At 46.0% G+C, this 21,438-nt stretch overlaps 1 protein-coding gene across 1 annotated transcript in view; it reads right to left on the bottom strand.

The window, feature by feature from the left end:
- Nucleotides 1–1,209: 1,209 nt before the first annotated feature.
- COPG1 (COPI coat complex subunit gamma 1) overlaps nucleotides 1,210–21,438 on the bottom strand; it is a 569,339-nt gene continuing 549,110 nt past the window's right edge. Inside the window, exons 23-24 of the mRNA XM_069643344.1 lie at nucleotides 14,985–15,083; nucleotides 1,210–1,868 (exon numbers count right to left, since the gene is read on the bottom strand). Of these exons, the coding sequence (XP_069499445.1) occupies nucleotides 1,738–1,868; nucleotides 14,985–15,083 (230 nt within the window). The 3' untranslated portion in view covers nucleotides 1,210–1,737. The remainder of the gene's footprint in view (nucleotides 1,869–14,984; nucleotides 15,084–21,438) is intronic.

The raw sequence follows: 21,438 nt of genomic DNA, 5'->3' as shown, positions 1-21,438 counted from the left end.
CTGCATTCGCTCAAAAAACCTTGTTTTAACCAAGGTGTCTTGTTTGCATTGCAACATCGAATTGGTTTCCTTTTATTTAAGCATGCTGATTAAGGATGCTAAAAAAATATTCCACATATATTTTTCTGGAACCACAAAGTAGCTTTTAGCAGATGGTTTTGTTTACATTTCAGCTATTGTTGAGTGAGGACATCCAGATATCACTATCCCAAAAAATGAAGGGTCAAATATCAGCCATGTTTTACTATTGCACTTATTTATAAATACTCTTGTCTGTAAATAAGCCAAACACCAACTTGTACAAATTAACGACTATAACTTCTGACACATGTAAACTGCAACGCCCTATGTCCCGAACATAGAACATTATAGAGAATTATTTACAATTCTGGACGGTTGCACTTTGGTGAAAGATATCCAAGACAACCATATATCCTAGTGTCTTTTCAATGTACTTCTTGCAAAATCTGGAGATAACATTTTCTAGGCATAAAACACGGTTATAACATTTTCAATCAGAATTTGTTCACCTTCAGGCTTCTTTGGCAGTTGGTAAATACGCTTATGTGACTTCAGCAGGTATGAAACTTCAATGAATAGGGTTCATGAGTCATTTGATCTTTACCTTATTTGATGGTACAAACAAGAGGACATGCGTTGAATGTATATTTGATATATCCGACAATTGTACATGTAATGTGCATGTATGTTATTCAGTGTGCATGTGTTTCGCATGTAAAGTATAGCAGGGCCCTCAACTGTAGACAGTTGCCCTAGGGGTTGATAGGCTAGAATACCCATTGCCCCCTTGCGCTGCAACCCATAGCATACAGCAGAGTCCCATGAAAAATCCGGTCAAGCGCCACATAGTCACTTATAGTCATCTCTGCGTATGAACACAATGCTCTGCATGATTTGTATGTTTTAAACTAATCAACACTGCTAGTAATTCAATATTCACCTAATTCTAATTACTATCTGCATGCTATATTTTACTCTTTATTTTCATGTTAGAACAGACTATGGTCTTCTGAAGGGCCTTCAACCCACAGCGTTTTGAAGCCACAGCAATGGCAGTAGGTGCTATACGCATATCAAATAAAATAAATAACACATAGGTCTTGGTAAGAAATGAGTCCATTGTCCAATGGATGGGGAAAAGGCTGAAAAGAACTAACCTACAGAATTCACTTTGAAAACCACAAAAAGTAGTAGTATAGGACTTTTATGGAGCAAAACAGTTTTCAATATCTGTACATAGAATGCATGTAAAGGCTTTGCTGGGGTCTTTTATCAGTGGTGAGCTTTACAGTAGCACAATCACAGGCACAAACTGAGTAGACAACAGGTTCAATAACTTTAGTTTGTTATCATAAAAAAACGTGATACACTTGTATGGTACACTGAATAGAGTCATAATAGTTTTAATATAATTACAAGATTTGTAGAAACATTTTTTATATCTTCATTTTTTAGAAATATAACTGCAGGATAAAATAGGTATCTGTGGTGATAACAAATAGCAAAAAATGTGATTGATGAATATCCCACAGCCGGCACCTTTATCTGTGTTAAAAAAAAAAAATTCAAAAAAGCGGGGTTTAAAAAAAAAATCTAAATATGCTAAAAAATACATTTGTTTATCTGAGGTCTATGCTTTTCAAACATAGGATCAGATATTGAAGTTTAATATCCCTTTGTTTTTGTAGTGTCATTCAGAAAGTCACATATAGCAAGTTAGCCCACAGAGGACATGATGATGTCAACAGGAAGTTCTTCTGTACTCCGTGCAGTGACCTGCATTGTCACTGTATCTGTTAGGACCAGTCGAGAACGTAGCAAAATATCATGCCCTCCCCGGAACACACCTGCAACAGAAACATATGAGGAATTAGAATGTTTCTGTAAACCCTTTACAAAATACAACTAGCTCTGTACACACTTTAACATTGGGAATCAGACTAAAGCAATATTGTACATATATCTCGAAGAATTAGGTGTAGTGAAATCACAGCTTCTGAACGTGTACAGCGTTTTCACGGCGGAACCTTCAGACTCTGCAAATGCATCCTCCATTAGCTATAACATCATTATCAGTTACAGCAGACTATTCCATTTTAGAAAGCAGAGCCACTAAGATAAAGATTTCATAGAAAAGGCTACAGTACCAGAACCGCAGCATAATCCACCCACCACCTCTGCGATTAAAACTGTCAGCGGACAATCCAGAAACAAAGACTCCAGTCAAACTGCTAAATAATGTAGCTCTTGAATGTCCTTGAAAAAACGTGGTAGCTCAATTGCAGTGAAATCTTGATCATCATGTTCTTATCAACTCCTCAACAGATGTCAGCCTCAGAAGGGCCTCTCTTAGTACACTGAGTCAGTACCTTAATTTTATTCCACTCCTCCTCATTTGATACAGTAGAAGCATGGGGTACAGCTTGATACTATGCCAAATTGGATGGTTATTGTAAGTCCTTTGGTAGCATAGATATCTACCTTCCAGGACACCACTCTTAATTGGGCAGAATTTTGGAGGGTGGGTCAGAGCAGGATACCACTCCCTTTAGCATGTCCCAGGAGTTAGACCCTGTCCTCTATTTTATCATCTACATGGGGCTTGCTGGATGATACAATGATACCCACGTGTACATGCAGTAGTTTGGAGGCAAATGAGCTCTAAGTGATGAACAACACAGCTGAACTGTTCAGAATCTGCAAGAAACTCGCCAATCAGTTTGGAGGCAAATGAGCTCTAAGTGATGAACAACACAGCTGAACTGTTCAGAATCTGCAAGAAACTCGCCAATCCTACTGCAGTCTGCGAGCCCTGAACCTCTGCACTGCACTGGCCTCTCATTTCATACCCAAACCTCAGGACATCCATTGCCTCCCTTGCTCCAGCCTTGGCTGATTTCTGCAATCACCCCTTTGCCACTAGCTCCTTCCTGATACTCTTCAAGCACTCCCTAGTGGACCCTCTCCTCAAAAAGCCTTCTGCCGGCCCCTCCTGCCCCGCTAACTACCGCCCTTTTTCCATTAACCCCTTGCTTGGCAAACTCTTTGAGAGGTTGGTCGTCTCCCAGCTGATCCACCACACTGAATATGTTGGTTGCCTCCACGACCACCATCAGAGCAGTTAGAGGCACGGAAACTTCACTCCTTAACACTTGTGACGATTTGCTCTCAAATCTCGATTCCAACTCTCCCTCCATTCTCATCCTACTTGACCTTTCCTTTGCCTTTTATACGGTCAATCATGCCACCCATATAAATAGTTTTCGCAATACTTTGTCATCAAGGACCTGGCACTGGACTCGTTGACCTCCTTCCGCTCTGGCCGACCAGCCCAGGTTCAACTGGGTACATTTCTCTCCTCCATCACACTCTCCACCTGCGGCGTCCCTCAGGGCTGTATCCTCTAGCCGTGGTGCTTCACATTTACCTTGCCCCTCTAGCCCATTTGATATCCGCCTTCTCTCCTCACTTCCAGTGTTATACGGACGCACAGCTCTCTTCAAGCTTCCCCCCCTCTTCTTCCTCTCTCATTCCTGAATATCTGACTGCTATTCAGGCATAGTGTGCTGCTGACTTTCTCTACCTAAATGCCACTAATACGGAGATCCTTCTCATTGGGACCCCAGCCCCTTCCTTTCCTCTGGCTGCCCTCCTTGGGCCCCCTCCCCTCACGTGAGGCAAAAAATCTTGGTGCCATCTTCCACTCCTCTGTCTCTCCTCCTCTCCTGACATCACAGAACTTTCCAAGGCAGCCTACTTTCAGCTACACTTACTCAGAGGCATTCTGCCTTTCCTCACCTTCCTCCAGAAACTCAACATCTCCAGGGCTCTGGTCCTCTCTAGGCCGGACCACTGCAACAGCCTCTTCCTCAATCTGCCTAAATCCTTCCTTCGCCCCCTTCAGCTAACCCAGAATAGGACTGCGAGATGTATCCTTAGCCTCAAGCCCAGAGACTGCATCTCTCCAGCCCTAAAATCTATCGGCTTGCTCCCGTTTGCTGCGAGGATCAAATTCAAGACCCTCTGCATCATCTACAAGACTTTCTGGGGCCTGCGACCACGCTACATCCAACTCTCCTGGTCAAAGAAGACCAGAGACTGAATGAGAACTTGCCATGGTGCAAGAGGCATTCACAGCACGTAGGGCAAGACCTCCTGATGCAAATACCTTCTTATCCCAGGTATCAAGTCTTAATCTCCATTTCAGGGGGAAGGGAAGGTGGAGGCCTTCAGACTAACCGTCGCGGCCTAAACAACCAAGCTCTCAGGAGAAGCATGGGAGGACAAAAACGCTGGGTCTGACGGAGCAGGACAGTGTTTCTTCGCTAACTCCATGTCAACTGCCAGAGCAGAAACAGGCTTTTACCAAAGGACACCTGGCCACCCTCCTAGTTGTAGATGTCATACATCTCGGACATGGAGGATTTCATGGGAGGGGAACGTATTCCCTAGGAGCACCCCAGTCTATGACACCGACCGACCAACGCTAAGGAAGGTGCAACTGGCCCTGATACGGGGGTGCCGGCAGGGTCTGTCAGAACTGAGGATACTCTGCTGCATGTGGGACCAGGCCCGACCCAGTAGATGTGCGGGAGCTGTCCTACCTGGGCACCCTGCCGGTCCCAACAGATGAGGTGGGGCAGCACACCAGAAGTCGACTGTGCCGAGGCCGAAGCAGAAGGCGCGCTGGCAAAGATGTCGAGAATCTTAAGGCAAACACTGTACCATTCCTCTAGAGTGGAGGATTGGGTCAGAAAAGGTACCTGAGCTGGCTTCTCTGGAGAACTCTTGGAGCAGTGGCTCTTCTTGGAAATAGATTAAGAATGTTGGTGAGCGGAATCACTCTGGGAGAGCAACCTCTTCCGATGCTGCTGCTTCTTGTCCTCACGCTTTAATTTGTGGACTAAGGAGAAAAGCTTTGCCGCCCTTTTCCAGAGGGAATTCGGGAGCATGGACTGGTAGGACCTGCAATCCTGGGTGTCGTGATGTTAGCCTGAGCAGAAAAGAAAAATCTGTTGCGGATCCGAGATCGACATCTGCCGGCCACAAACCATGCACAGTTTGAAGCCAGAAGCATTCGACAGGGTAGGCATCGCATAGGAAAACAATAGTATACAAAAGCTCAAAAAGTGTGTCCCCGAACAGCAGAGTCTGTACAATAGTACCTTGTGAAGGTGTGAATAGGCGAGCAAGTGGCTGCTGCATCGATGTCCTGAACCGGCACCCCTCTCTGTAAGGCAGATTAAGTAGCCACGTCGCTTGTGGCGTGAGCCCGCAAGCCTACCAGGGCCTTTCCCCGCCAGCCTATAACATTCTGCAATACACAGAATCATTCACCGAGATAAAGTCTGTTTAGAAACTGCTAGACCCAATTTATGCCCTCAGCCACCTCTACTCCTTCTCCAATTCCCGAGTGGTGTGCCGCCAATGCGCTCTGCCTTAATGCCAGTAAGACTGAGATCCTCCTCATCGGAACACCAGCTCCCTCCTTTCCTCTCTCTCTCTCTGGCCACCCACTTCCTTCTCCCACCTGTGAGGCTGAAAACCTCATCTTCGACTTCACCCTCTCCTTTTCCCCTCAGATCTCTGACATCTCCAAGAAGTCAAACTATCAGCTGCACCTCCTCAGAGGTATTCTTCCTTTCCTCACTTTCCCCAAGAAGCTCACTGTCTCCAGAGCTCTGGTCCCCTCAAAGCTGGACTATTGGCAACAGCTTCTTTTTAAATCTTACTGCCTCTACTCTCCTTCATCTACAACTTATCCAGAACAGGACTGCAAGACTTGTCCTTGGCCTAAAGCCCAGGAACCATATCTCCCCAGCACTGAAATCTCTTCACTGGCTCCCAGTGGCAGCAAGAATAAAATCAAAGACCCTTTGCATCGTCCACAAGGCTTTCTGGGGCCTGGGTCTGCACTACCTCCAACACTCTCTTCCTAAACACCTCCCTTCTCGAGCTCTCTGCTCCATCCACCTCCAACTCTGAGGGTCAGTCGCTTTTCCAAGCAGAGAGTTGGGGGCAGATCTCTTTCTTCGACTGGGGCTCCCTCTGGAACAGCCACCCTGCCTCTCTCAAACGTGAGCAGATCCACCTCCGGTCTCAGAAGCAACTCAAGACCTTCCTATTCGCCTCTGCTTTTTCTCTGCCTCTCCCATGCTGATGGCCCGTCTGGTCCGGGCACTGGTCACCTGGCCACCCTCTGAACTCAGGCCCAGGTCCTCGCTTGTCCAGCTGCACCTACCTTGCACTGCCGCCTGGCTACCTCAACACTTGGGGTCACTATCTGTAACCACCAGTCCCCTCTCTCTGCACTTAATAGCCACCTGTTGGCTGCACTTTCCTATATCTGCACCTTTTGATTACCTGCGCTTCTCTCCCCCCCCCTTTTGGCACTTCTCCCCATCCTCTCCTTCACTTGCGTGATCTGAATGACACAGGGCCCAGTAAGTAAATTTTTCTGTCCTCCATCTGCTCTCCCACTCCCCTTGTGCTGTTGTGCATAGAAACATGTCTACAGGCGCGTTATAAATGCCATATATAACCGATAAAAAGTTGGTCATCCTGTCTTAGTTTAGTGAGACGTGAAATGTAGAACATTAAAGCTCTTTTAGGGTCTAGTCTATGCAGTCTTTCTTCTTCCTTACTAGTGTGTGGAGGAGGGTAAAAAGTTGGCAAGACACTTTTTTGGTGAAATATGAAAATCCAAGATCACTTTCGAGAGAAAGGTAGGTCTAACTCTCTACACAACTTTGTCCTTGTAAAAAATTGTGAATGGTAGCTTACATGATAAAGCTTGTAATTTGCTCAACCTTAGGGCGGATGTTAAATCCGATAACAAGATTGTTTTCAATGTAAGCAGCCTCAAGGGGTAACAGTGAACAGGCTCAGAAGGAGCAAACATGAGGAACGTTAATACTAGATTTAAATTGCAAACAGGGAGAGGGACTGGAGGGAACACATTAGTGAGTCCCTTTAAAAATGGAATAATCAGATGTATCTTAAAATAAGAGGTTTGGTGAGACATGCACTTAAAAATCCAAAGAGCTGCCAAGTTACGCTTAATAGTGGCAACCTGGAGCCTCAGATTTGCCAGATGTAGTAGGAATGACAACAGCATAGGTGTGTTACATTGGAAAAGGTCCACATTCTTCTCCCTGCACCAGCTGCAGAACTTGTTCCAACGGCAGCAATACAAATATTTTGTTGCTGGCCTTCTGGCCGAAAGCAAAATCTCCATCACGTCTGTCGGGAGGTCCCAATCCTTGTATCTGAACCTCTTAGAAACCATGCATGAAGGTTGAGAGTCTTAACCTCTGAATGGAGAACCTGACCCTCCTCTTGCGAGAGAAGGTCCGCTCTTTGTGGAAGACTAATTGGAGGGCATATGGACAAGGTCCTCGTGGCCCAATCTGGAGCAATTAGGATCATGGATTTCCCGAATTTTCTCAACCTCCTGAGGAATGATAGGGATTGGAGGAAATGCGTACAGAAGTGGAAACGCCCAGTCCACTACAAAGGCGTCCCCTAGAGCTCCTCTCAGGGGAAATTCCCTGGAGCAGAACTGGTTGCACATCCAGTTGACACTGGACGCGAACAGATCTACCTGAGGGGTTCCCTAAAGGATGAAGATCTCTTGAAGGACTTCCTGAGCTTGTTCCCACTCGTGGGAGACTGTGCTCTGCCTGCTGAGAGTGTCTGCCGCCATGTTCTCCACTCCGGCTAGGTGAACTGCTGATAGGAAGATTCCTTCTTGAATTGCTCAGAACCAGAGCTGCATTCCCTCTCTGCACAGTGGTAGTGACCCTACACCTCCTCTGTTGTTCAGGTAGTACATGGCTACTGTGTTGTCCATCATTATCAGGACATTCTTTCCCCGTACAGCGGGCTGAAAGGCCTTCAGCGCTAGTTGATGGAGACAAATGACCTCTGATGGTCAGATCGTTGGCGTGGGCTCCCCCCAACCTGTGAGGGATGCATCCGTAACTACAGCTATCTCTGGCCATGGTTGCCAAACATTTTCCCCCTTCAGAATGTTGTCCTTGCCGGACCACTGTTAGGAAAGATTTCCCTTAGGTGCAATTTTCCCTCCGTTTGTGAACCCCACAAACTTTTTACTTTTCTTTGGAGTACCTAACCCGACTTTTTCCAGTGAAGCACAGCCTTCAGCTGCGCTCCTCTGGGCCTTTGCTAATTTGTTACGAGGAAACTGACATGTTCTTCAGGCTGTCAGTTCTGGGAAACTATGTTTCCCTTAGTGTTCCACTTTGTTGCCATTTCTTGATAACTTATCTATGTGCCAAGTACCTTACAGTACCACGGCATAGGGGTCCTTTTGTTTTATGGCCCTAGCCCCCCAAGGATTCTTTTGTGTTTGTACAAGTGCGCCTACGAACTGGTGGCAGCAGTTTACTTTTAAAGTATTTTTACTTCGTTTTTATGGACCATACCGCATTTGGCCCAAGACTGTGGCCAGTGCCGAAAATGGCTGTGCCACGAAGTCATTTGTTCTGTTCTTTAGCCATTTTGTCCCTTTGCCTTCCCCCAGGTCTAGAGACCGGGTACTCCTTATTTGGGTATGCAGCCTCCCGCGGAAACCACATCTTTTGCGGGCTCCTGCATGTCACGTGTGCTAGTGCCCAGGAAGAAGGTTGGGAAGGTCTGGTTCAAATCCACACTACTGGTGCCAGTATGTCTGGTAGGCTCGAATGACTGGAACCACCCTGGGCCACGACTGGCCCATGTCTGTGGTGCATGCAAGAAAGCAGAACTTCAATTGGCTATCTGAGATTTGAGCGCAAGCCGAATCTTGGAGTAGGGGCTCTGCATCCATTCCAGGTCAATCTACTGAGATTCACACCGAACCTCATAAAGAGTCAAGTATCGTTAAGAAGCAATCAGACTCGAGGAACTGCCAGTGACGTGCTTGGAAGGTTTGGCACCCCGACCCCGCTGTTGTCCCATTGGACCCCTGTTTCTTCATCGAACCAAGGCGGCCTATAAGGCCGATTCGCCCATTTGGAGTAGTAGGAACAACTACTCTTGGCTTCTCCTACTTACCCTCGCAAAGAGCCTCTTCGGAAGTGTTCCTGGGACATCCAGTCAAGTGACCAGCTCGAACTCAGGGTATCGCACAGGAACACTGCCGTCCCGAGTTGAGACTCGAGACTCTGGGAATTGATACCTTTGGGCCTTCTACAGCCAAAACCCATTGTCCTAGCGCCTCTGGGTCGTGATTTATGAGAGTGCGCCATGCTGCAAGCATTTTCGGACCCTGCGTCGCCCCACTGTAGTGAACATCGCTGAAAGTACCTGCATTTCTTGCCTATCGTGTCCTGAGATGAGCTGCACTGGAACAAACCTCCTTCCTTCAAGAGCTGAGAAAAAGCAAACGTCCTGTCACCGACAATCGCCCCATACTGCAGCCGATGAGAGCCGGAGCATCCTGAAACTGCAGCGTTAACACCAACAGGTGGAGTGGGCTAAACTGCCAAAGTTTGGTCCAGACTGTGTCGAGGGTCGGTGAGGACTTTCCTAACTTACTGGTGGCCCCTGGCACATCCATTCACTTTTACACGCCAGTGTACCTCAAAAGATACTCACCTTGACTGGGATAGCCTGCGCTTCCCAGCTATTCCCGAACTCTGAAAGTCGCTCTATCTGCAAGGGAAGAGCCTCTTCTAGGAATAGGAACTTATTCTTCATCGCCTGAAGCCCCTTCCTGAGCAGCTACAGCCCCCTGAAGAGAACCCCCTTTTTTGTTTACGCACAACCGTGTGTTAATGCACAACTGTACTTTCAGCGTTGGGCTCCTCTCTTCGTAGGGCTGAACTTAGTTAGGGATTCTTGATGAAGGACTGCCTAAACTGATATCTGTGTTTTATTTTCTCCCCCCATTAATTGTGTTTTGATTGTAAGGCCTATAATGAATGTATTGTTGATACATCTGTCTAAGAGCAATATGTGGCATTTTACTGTATATGCGCATTGTGGACTTCCGATCACTCTCACCCCTCTGAGACTTTGTCTTGACCAACCTGCCAAGCTACCATAGATTGGTCTAGTTTGTCCAGAAGGTTCCCCTCTTCCACTAAACTAGGGTGGCCTCCTAAACTTCTGCTCACCAGGTCAGAGTCTATAAATCCATCTCAACACCCACCACAGGAGATCCTGTGCAAACCTGCTCGGAAACTGAAGATTTGACATCTTGCCTGAAAATTTAGACCACTGGAGGGATCTAATTGTCAGACAGGCTTCCGGCACCAGAAAAATGCAGGATTCCATGAGACGGGGCAACCATAGGAAATCTCAGGCCGGAAGACACTGGCCATTCTTAAATTTGGAGACAATCTGCTGAATGTGAAGAGTCCTTACATCGGCTGGCGAGGCATCTCCCGAGGACGGATCCAGTACCGCTCCGATGAACTGGAGGTTTTGGGAAGGCATCACGTGGGACCTGTTGAAATTGAGGGATAAGCCCAGTCGGTGGAGAGAATGGCAGGTTATGCTAAGATATTCCAGGACCTGTTCAGGAGAAAGGGCTCTGTTCAGCCAATCATCCAGGTAGGGATAGACATGAATCCCCCCTTACCTGAGATTTGCAGCTACCACCGCCATCAATTTTGTGAAAACCCTCAGGGTGAAGGTCAGCCCGAATGGAAGAACTCAAAACTGATATTGAGAACTGCCAACAGTGAGCCTCAGGTACTTTCTGTGCTTATGATGGATAGGCACATGAAAGGAAGCATCCTGAAGGTCTAATAACACCATTCAATCCTGAAGCTGGAGGGCCTAAAGGATCTGAGAAAGGGTAACCATTTTGAACTTGTCCTTCCTGAGGAACTTGTTCAAGTATCTCAGGTCCAAAATGGGCCTCAATCCTCGGTCCTTTTTGGGGATCAGAAAGTAAGGGGAGTACCACCCCTTGTTCCTCTCCGTTACAGGTACCAGTTCTATAGCACCTTTCTCTTGACTATTCAAAATTTCGTGCATGAGGAACGGATCCAGAGTTTTGTAAGATGGGATCCCCGTTGGATGATCTTGAGGCTTTCTTAAAAAGGGGAGGCAGTAACCCTCGGCTGTTTGCAATGCCCAAGTATCTGAAGTAATGCCCTGCCATTCTTCCAGATGTTGAGTGAGCAAGCCTCCCACTGCCTACCACTAATAATGGTAAGTGTATCTTTTGTTTGAGGTGAAACTCTTGACAACACTTTTAGTAGTAATGTGGATTTTACCTAAATAATTACCCTGTCCTTTGAAAATGTAAGAAAAGGCATAGAGATTGTAAGCTCCTGGAGATCAGACATTCTGTGTGCAGATATAATGGCTAGAAGAAAGTCTACTTTACTAGATCACAGCCCCAGTGGCACATATCTATGTGAAAATATTGACTCCATTACTGCGCAGCGGAAATGCAGATTCTCTTTTTCTTTTACCCAATTTCTCTGCATGTATATGTGTGAGGAGACCCTACCCACAGCCCCTCCCATACCCCCTACATTTGTTAACTTAAACCATCCACCCACATATATTTGCAGTGAAATGGGGCTGTTAAAAATTTATATTTTCGACTGCGCAATGGTGGTCTGTGATATTTTGTAGCAATACAGTGGACACATTCACTGCCTCAAATGGGACTACCGCCGAGTAGGTGAGAACTAAATTAAAGTCTCATGGAGCGCCAGCAAATGGCTTCGGAAGGTAGGCGTTGGTAAGGCCATTCATAAATTGCAACACTATGGAGACAGAAAAGTAAGACCCCTCTTTAGGCATTCTTTTGAAAATAGATAGGAGTGCAAGATTGCCCCTCACAGTCCCAATGTTGAGAACAGACTTTGCCAAAGACAGTAAGAACTCAAAAACTGTACTGATGGAGGATACCGAAAGATCTGGCTCTCTATCCACCAGCACAAACTGTTGTACTTGTGATATAAAAAAGCATAGATGGACTATGGTTTATGGTCATTCCAACAAATTTTGACCATTACATCGAAAAAAATGCATCAAAAAAATGACCATCGAACGCATTCTTTTTTATTTTTTTTAATGGCTCCCCCACCACCCACTGTTTTTTACCCTTTAAAACCAATTAAAATTAAACTCAACCCTTCACCTTGAAAAAAAAATGCATTTGATGCATTTTTGTCGATGGAACGGCATTCAATGGTATTGGTTTAGATGAAATGACCAGATACCATGGACTATGTATGGTGTCGTCTGCAAGGTGCCCATCCATCACGCCTAGAAACACTTGTGTACAGGCGCGTTATAAATTACTAATCATATAAAAGAACCTCATCAGAGATACCAAGCCTTATACCGCAACCTCTTAATATTCAGACATGAAACTTCAGAGTCCTGAAATTGGGATGATGCACCCTGCTGCCTTATTGGGTCAGTAGATCTCCCTCCAAGGGATCCAACAAGGAGTGTACAGCAGCATGTCCAGCATGACCGAGTACAAGGGCTTCCATTCTCAGACCTGGCGTCAAGATCATAGTTGCTCAGCTCCAACTTTCTCAGCACCCAAGGAATCAGTGGAAACGCACACACCAGGCCTAATTCCCCAGGGGAATCATGAGTGCATCGCCCAGTACGCCTATAACAGAGAACTCACTGGAGCAGAATACCTCACACTTCCTGGTTGAGCCCATCCATCTGGGGGAATGCCTACATCGAGAAGATATACTTCACCAACTCTTTTCAGCTCCCACTAGCGCAACACCCTGAGAGCAGACACAGGGTTTGCCTGAGTGCCAGCGAGTTGAGAAGCTGCCACATTCACATTGTTGATCACCAGAAAGAAAGGAGCATGGCTTCCCAACAAAGCTCGAGCAATCCCCACACTACCATTTTGTTAATTTAGTGCATGGCCATGGTTTTATCTGCGAGGACCAAAACAGTTCAACATTTGATGAATGGTAAGAAGGTTTGCAATGCCAGAGGAAATGCCCAGAGTTTCAGTAAATTGATGTGGAAGGACTACTCTTGGTCCTCTCTGTGAAGATCCTGCAAACAAGCTTCCCTTTCTCATCAAGGATGTGTTAGTGACCAGCGTGACTGGTGGCGAAGGCTGATGTTTTATCAGGACCAATGGGTGATTTTTGAAAGATTGAGGAGGGTTTCTATTGTGCCCAGTTCAGTGTTTATTTACGATGTCGCAAGAAATGGACTTCCTCACTATAGTCCTTATTTACCTGCAGAATAAATTTCCCTAAAAGGGGCAGTTTAAGTGTTTCTCTCAACCTGGGGGCAAATAAAAATACTTTTTTGGTGGTATGGAGAGAGCACGTCTTTACTAATTGCCGGCTGTTCTGGCTTCCGAAGCTTAAGTTCTGTATACCTTAAAAGGTCAGCATCATTTACTGCCAAATGAGTTACTAAAGGTCTAATGTGCTTTGTGTGATATTCGATCTAGTTGGTGTAGATTATGGGAAAAGTCTGGCTGGGTGTAAGGATAGTAAGCTGGTCAGATAATGGGACTGAGCGGAGATAAACTACTGCTGCTGGAAAACAGTGCAGCTTTTCCAGAGGCAGAAATCATGGTTATGCTTACCAGATTATGCATTTGAAGCTCAGCAGGTGCAGCTCAGGATATGGGCTTTTAGAGCCACAGCAAGTGCTTCTTCTGTTCATCACTCTTCACACTGACCAGTCTTGGGCTCTATCCAATAGCAATGCTCCAGTTGTCTCATGCTCCAATATTTCTGTGTCTGTTTCACGCAGGGGCAGGCATCAAGGCTTTCAATGGGAGCAGACGTTCTTTGAGGCTTGTTTAAGGAGAGGGACACTGGTTTCTCTGATGGTGCTAGTCAGTTATAGTTTAGAGCTCCACTGACCCATAGTCAGGGCAAAATATGTAGCAATGCAGATCTTCCAGACACCCATCCACTACATCCAAGCAGGCAGTGACCATGACCATATATGGCAACATTCATGTCCTACACACACTACACTCCTACAAGGACAATGGATAGATGTTGGACTGGGTACTGGCTTTCAGATGCTCCTGGCAGGAATACCACCCAGATACAGCAGGCTGTGTCCCAATAAAAATAAACATGTACACCATAGATTGACGCACTCCATTGGGGTCCATGCACAATTGTGCAAGGATACACACAAGGAAGTGGGTTCCTGTAGGGGACTGGAAAAGCTCTGGGTCCCCTCAGTGGCACATTGCAGTCGTGTCCTTGGACTAATCTGGTAACTAGTCAGTAAAAGAGTGTGGGGAAAAACAAATAAAGGGCATCTTGCAAAAGCTACAGTTAAGGACTGTCAAAGCCACAGGTAGGCTTTAAATAATGACGTTTGAAGATTTGGCAGGTAAAACATAGTGTAGATATGGGCGTTTAGCTGAAGAGGTGAAGTTTCGTTCAAATTGATGATCAAGTCAAAATACTCTCTTTGAAGTACTTCAAATGTACTCAACAAACACTAATATTTAGACATAATCCCTACATTGTTTGTTTGTTTATTAATTTGATAATGCGCACCAAGCCCTTGCGCAGCTGGGCGCAACACTACAAGAAGTCTCAAAGCTTAGTTACAGTGCCTGTCACAGGCCGGTGCATACATGTGAATACAGTGTATAATACAGTATGAGACAGTACAGACATTCGAGGAGCATGGCAGGTATAACTGACATTGTGCGTATTGTTTCAAGGTTGCCTTTTAACAAATTGTTAAATAACAATTATTTTGTGATTTCTGTAGAGTCCTCGGTCCATAATAATTTGGACACTAGAATTAACAAATAACCCAGTATGAAAGGGTATTGGTAAATACTGACATTTACAGCAAAGTAAAAAAAGAGAATAATGTTCAAAGAAAATCTGTTGGCTTTCATACTAGTTATAAATCTGCTCATATTTGTACTAAAGATAATAAACTTGGTTTGTATAGTGGACCCCAGAAAAAACAAAGATGCTTTCCAATTGCCACAGCCAAATATATGCATAGCTTACCTGCCAAATACAAGGAGTGAGAATTTTTCTTTTCCGGCACTTTATCGGATCTCTCACAGGGCTGCATTCCCAGGAACTTTACAATATTACCAACAGCCTCTACATTGATGAATAAAAAGAGTAAAAAAGGAATATATTACTAAGGAAACAAACCTGCTTAGATTTTGTGAACTGGCTTTGCAAAAGTTAGGAGGTTGCTTTATGCGACCATCCTCAGACAAGCATCATCTCTATTGACCACTGTAAGACTACCCAGGAATGAAGGTTTAAGCATACTTTTGAACAAAAATCTAATTCCAAAAGTCATTTTGTGTTCCAAGTGAAATCAAAACATTGTTAGCACTTGTTGGGGGAGAGTTGGCCATTTTCGCGCCCCCTTCACCATTCCTACAGCAAAGAGAACAAGTATGAGCTAAGGAGAGAAACGCCCCACCCCCATGACGACCATCCACACCTCTTGATATTAGGAAACAAACCAATAACCAAGTCTTTGTCATGGCCTAGCAACTCCCTTTTGTGCTACACCAAACACCACCTTTTACTAGGCCAAACAATGATCTCTCAGTAATCACGGCTCCCCCTTCCCCAGCGCCACGCACAGACAGCCTATGCCCCCTCCGCCTCCTGCCAGCCCACACAAGCCTTGTTTTCATGCGAGTCCAGCCATCCATTGTTGCAACGTTTAGCATCACTTCGTGTCTGATGAGCTCATTGCACTGTGTGAGACCAGAGCAGGGCGCAGCTCATGTGCCCATCCATCTCCACTAATCTGCCCATGCTCTCTCGATCCGCACCCCGTCAGGCCACGGTCCACCGGTCCCTTGCCCCTCTACTCTCTGATATGGATACCCATCTGGCCCCTCGCAGTGACCATTCCAGGACACCCAGCATAGCCTTAATCCTATGCACCAATGTATCCTCCCCAAAACTAACATGTCCGTCTGTATCATGAGGCATTAGGTAGATCAAAACCCACGGGGAAGAGGGTACTGTGTTTTATGATTCCATGAGTACAGAGGTTGGAATGCCAATATATCTGCCAGTAGATTGTCAATCTGGAAAAGTGAATACCCTTCATTTGAATGACAGACGTATCTTGATGGCCGAAGGCCAACCGTCTTATGCACAGAATTATAGAAATACAGACTGCTATGCTTGACGAACAAGCGGCCATTTTAAACATAGCAAGAATCGCCATTTTGCTTGTTAACCATTGCTCATTGCTTTCTGTCTAAAACTGCTTTGCAGCTTGCAATTCTTGCCAATTCTGCTTACTCTGCTCAACTGTTAACATTGTTGTCTGAATATGAAAGGGCAAGGTCGCGGGACTGAGGAGTTCGTTGAAACTCCTCATAAGTAGCCCAGAAAGGAATGCTCATGCTCCCTCTCTGTAGCCTTGAGGGAGAGTTGCAGGGCATTTAATCATTTCACAGCTGCCAGCCTGTCTCGTACTGTGGTCGAATATGTTAGAATAAAGCAGCTAAAGGCTTGAATTATGTTCTTCTTACGGCACCCCCTCACAAAACCCTTTTAGAGCGTGTCGGCTCCCAGGACACGAATAGCACCTCAGATAGGAAAGCTTGGAATGTGGCTCCTCCCCCGTGTGCAGCTTGCGTCCAAGAACAGAAGCACTGTGGTCTGTTCAACAACTTGAAGATGCCTCCGCACTTTCTAAATTGCACATTGTTACTGGAATAGACATCGAAAGTGTCATAATTGTCCTACTCGTTGGAAATGCCCATCATCATCCCGAGTACAAAGAAACTTAATAAAAGGGTTGTGTTAAACATGACATAGCTGATTGCATGATATGCATTTTGTATATATGTAACTGATGTATGTAATTCGTTCTCTTGCGTCCCTCGAGGTCTAGAGAATACACGTCGCGGGTCGTGAGACCACAGTTGGCCAATTGGGCCTATTTTGCTTGCAATAAACCCTAGCATTGGGAATTTGAACCTCGTGTCTGGCGCATGCTTTCTTGTATGGTTATTGCCTTGTTTCCATATCGCGAGGGACCCCTATGGGCCCCTTTCAAGATGGCGCCCGAATAGGGACCCTCCCCCACTTGCCCCATCGTATACGTTGTAACGGAGTAAAGGCGGAAGAACGGCGAGGACGGGACGATCGAGCCGGGATCAAGAGGTGTACGGGGCGCCCTGTAGAAGTTAGGAGAGATTCCTTCGCAGATCTGCACACATCTGATCCCCGATCGACATACCGGGCCAGAGGGCAAAGGAGGCAAGGGTCCCGAAACGAGGCAGAAGCCAGAGAAGCGCAGACACGACGTTGGGAGAGGTTGCGTCAGGACAGGCGACTTGTTTCATCAGGTGAGTCATTCCCCGATTCAAACGAAAACCTGATTTTTGGTAGAGTGTTGATTTTGCAAATTCAAACGTCCAGGTTAAGGTTAGTTAACCAAGGGGAAGGTTAAAAACATGCCTGGAGTACTGTCCACTTTAGCGGGGCTTTTCCGCTGCGGTAGACAGTCCGTGGAAAATGGCCAAAGTATACCGCCTGGGGGAACGCCGGCTTATGACATGTATGCAAAATATGGTGTGGGTGCGATAATATTTTGTGAAATTTGGCATAGGCAAACTAGAAAGCAACAGGACCATCAGTGGCCGATTAATGGTAGCTTTGAGATTGCGAGGATAGATAACCTAGAAAGAGTGCTGATTAGGAAAAAAGCGCAACCCACAGCTTTTGAGACTATCAAAGATTGGAGGAGGGAAGCAATGCTCCGATTTAGGAGTAGAGAAAAGCATGCGCGTAGGCACAAATCGAAGCTTGAGGTAGCAAAAGAAAAGGAGGAAGAGGAGTGGACGGCAAGTCTAAGACGGGAAGGGAGACGTGAGCAAATGTACATAGAAGGAATATACCCGCAGCAGGAACTACACATAGCAGACGAATTAATGGAACATTTGCTAACCCATACAGGTCGAGGCCAAAAACCAGGATCGAAACTAAACACGCCAGTAGTGACTGGGCAGGCCCAACCAGCAGCTCTCATATCCCCTCCCAAAGCCCAAGCACTTCCCCTCACGCAAGCATTAACCCACGCCCCAACCACAGCTCGAACCCTCCCACAAGCGCAGACCGCCGACGCACAATTTCCCAGCACCCAGCAAGGCCCTTCATAGATGCCACCTGTGTCACTTGTCCCATCCGCACCTCCTGCTCCAGAGACAGATTCAGCACCATCCGCCCCTCCCGAAGTTGAAATTGAGACCGGGGAGGCGAGAGGCGGGGCTGAAGGAACAGGATTTGGACGGGTAACTCGCAGCGCGATCAGCAAAGAAAGAAAGATTGAATTACAGCAAGAGGCAGAAATGTACATAGAAGGAAATGATGAGACGGCAGCATTGGCCTCATTATATGGGTACCGAAGAAGCAACGAGAGACATGTAGTGTTTATATGCATGAGGGAATTTTTGGTGGGAGAATGGAAAAAGATACTTGGGAATTTACCGCCACAACGATTGTTAGATTTGAATAAGTTAGCACGCAGTGTGCAAAGAGATGAGGATGTAAGAAAACGTGTACACACTCATTGAACTGAAAAATGAAATGGAAGATAGATATGTTGAAATGTTTGCTACACCCGAATATAGTCAGGAGTGTATTAAGAAAGGTAGAAAGGAGGCGTTGAGGTTGTATATGCAAAAATCGTGGCCAACACTTTTTCCAGGTGGTCCAAAGCATTTGCCGGCACCGGGACAAATAGGTGATAAACAAAGATTGCAGGCATGGGTGGGGGAAACAATGCGATGGATATCAAACAAAAGAATGTCAGTGAAGGAAGTGAGATATGTAATGGGTACCCATTGGAGATGAGAAAAGAAGCGATGCGAACGATAGTAGGGGTGTTACTGCAGCAGGTAATTGGATACAATAGAGGTAGAGGAAATGCACAAGGCAGAGGAAATTTGAATAATATGCACGGGGTGTCACTGGGATTAAATCAATGGGCGTACTGTAAGGAGGAAGGACACTGGCGAGCGCAATGCCCGCACCTACAGAATAGAGGTGGGTTTGGCCAGAGAAGGCCTCAGAGGACATCAGGGGCCAAATGGCCCAAGCAGAAATAGCATGCAGCAACAGCAGAGGTATACCAATGGAGGTAATCAAAACCAATCGGATGGTCAAAACCAAGCTCAACAGAACCAGGCATTGAACCAAAGTGTTCCAAACCAAAATCAGGGCGGGCAGGGCCAACAGAGAAATGATCAGAGTGGAGGACACCGAGGGGGAAATGGGAATATTTTTGATACACAGCCAAACACGTATTATAGCAGCAGCGGTGACTACACATCGGACGATGTGTTATTTTCGCAAAAGGACAGCCCACGGCAGGGGTCGGAACCAGTGTCTATTCCCGTGAATCAGAGAGGACCCTACGTAGAAATGAGAGTCGGGAATAAGGAGCACTGTTTCATTGTAGATACAGGGGCACAGAGGTGTTCGATAGACCACCACTTGGTTCCGGAGATCCCACTGTCGGGGCAAAAGAATGTTTCTGTAGGGTTCGCAGGTACACCAGTAATTAACCCCGTGTCCGAAGCTGTCCCAATTACAATAGGACCATTTACGGAACAGTGTCCATTTCTTCTGACAGAAAATTGTGGGGAGAACTTGCTAGGATTAAATTTGTTGAGAAAATTGGGGGCAGTTATACATTGTAGGGCAGATGGGGTGTTCCTCACGATTTGGCCTCACGATGCACCGGTGACGGAATGTATGTCAAAAGCGTTACCAGAAGAGCTAAGCAGAGTACCAACCTGTCTGTGAGCAATGCTTGATAACGATCTAGGATGCTTAAAAATAGAGCCAGCAAAAATAACTTTGAAAGAAGGTGTTACCTTACCACGAATTCCCCACTATAAAATTTCCGTTGAAGGTGAGAAGGGTAAAGAGTATTGTTACTGACCTGGTGAGATTGGGGGTGGTTGAAGAAATTGCAGGTAGCACGTGCAACAGCCCGATTCTTCCAGTTTACAAGAAAGGAGGCAATGAAGTACCATATCGTTTCATAATTGATCTGCGCGCATTGAACAAAGTGGTAGACCCACAATTCCCTTTGGTCCCAGATGTCACAACAATACTGACAATGATACCGGCCACTGCAGAATACTTTAGAGTTGTTGATTTGAAGAACGCGTTTGTTAGCATTCCAGTGGATAAAAGCAGTAGATATCTGTTCGCGTTCACTCTAGGAGGTTAATCATTCACATTCACACGCATTCCACAAGGATACACAGAAAGCCTGAGCATTTACAGCAGGGCACTAAAAGAACAGCTAGATATGCTAGAACTACCAACAGGTTGCGCACTCTTGCAGTACATAGATGACTTGTTACTAGCTGCTGAACACAAAAGAGATCTGCAAAGAAAGTACTATATTACTATTGACACACCTAGCGCCCCATGGTCACAAGGCGAGTTTGAAGAAATTTGTCACAGCCTAGGTATGGTATCCCAGTTGTCGCAGATAACACTCTCCCAGTTATGGAAAAGTATCCTTCTCTCTTCGAACACGAAAAGCCTCTAACGTGATAGGCCAAAGACTTTCCCCCCAAGAGCTCAGCCTACATGAATCTATTCCACCTGTCAGGCTGAGGGCTTGAGTGAAAAGGCAGGAGCAGACTCAGCAGAGCTAAAGGAGGGAAGAGCAGAGCAGACGTTCAGAATGCAGCCAGGTATTGCCAAATGAACAGCAAACAAGACCCCCAAGTGCCCACTCTTACCTGTTCCGTAGGAAAAATGTACCAGTAACCTACTAGTATTGGACACAGAGGGGAAAGCGTATATCAACGGTGAAGGAGGAGTGCACCAGTGTATCAGGACATCCGTGCTGCAAAGCGTCCCAAGAAGATGTCCACAGTGCTCAAAAATAGACTCAGCAAAGCGCCCCAAAGAATATCCCAAAGCAATACAATTCGGTTTCAGCAAAGCGTCCAAATATGTCCAAAGCAATCCAATTCGGTTTCAGCAAAGCGTCCAAATATGTCCAAAGCAATCCAATTGCAGATTCAGCAAAGCGTCCAGAATAAACAGTGCCAAAAAAAATGTTTAAGCAAACAAAAATAAAGGCAGAGGAAACAAGCGTTACCCCACGCTAGTTCCTTTACTATAGTATTCGAGTGAGAAAGCGTCACAGCCAGAGGACTTTAACAAGTGGAGGTCGAGTTGCAAGCCGAGTTCAAGGATTCCGGGGAAAGCAGTCGAGGAGGGACGGGCGTCGGAAACAGGGAAGGAAAAGGCAGAGGCAGAGGCTCGAATTAAGCACAGGATTCAAGATCAAACAGGAGTAAGGAAACAGCGCTCGGAACGAACACAGTTTAGGAGCACTTGGCACTCGAACAGACAGTATTAAATACGGTCTTCAGAAGGCACGGCAACGTGGTACGTGCGTGTCACGTGACTAACATAGCAGGAGGATGGGAATTGTAGT

Source organism: Ambystoma mexicanum, chromosome 2p, assembly GCF_040938575.1.
Source record: "Ambystoma mexicanum isolate Mex_15411 chromosome 2p, UKY_AmexF1_1, whole genome shotgun sequence".
In the NCBI taxonomy this organism is placed as follows: domain Eukaryota; kingdom Metazoa; phylum Chordata; class Amphibia; order Caudata; family Ambystomatidae; genus Ambystoma; species Ambystoma mexicanum.
Note: the sequence above shows the minus strand (reverse complement) of the source record. Positions and strands in the feature narration are given on the sequence as shown.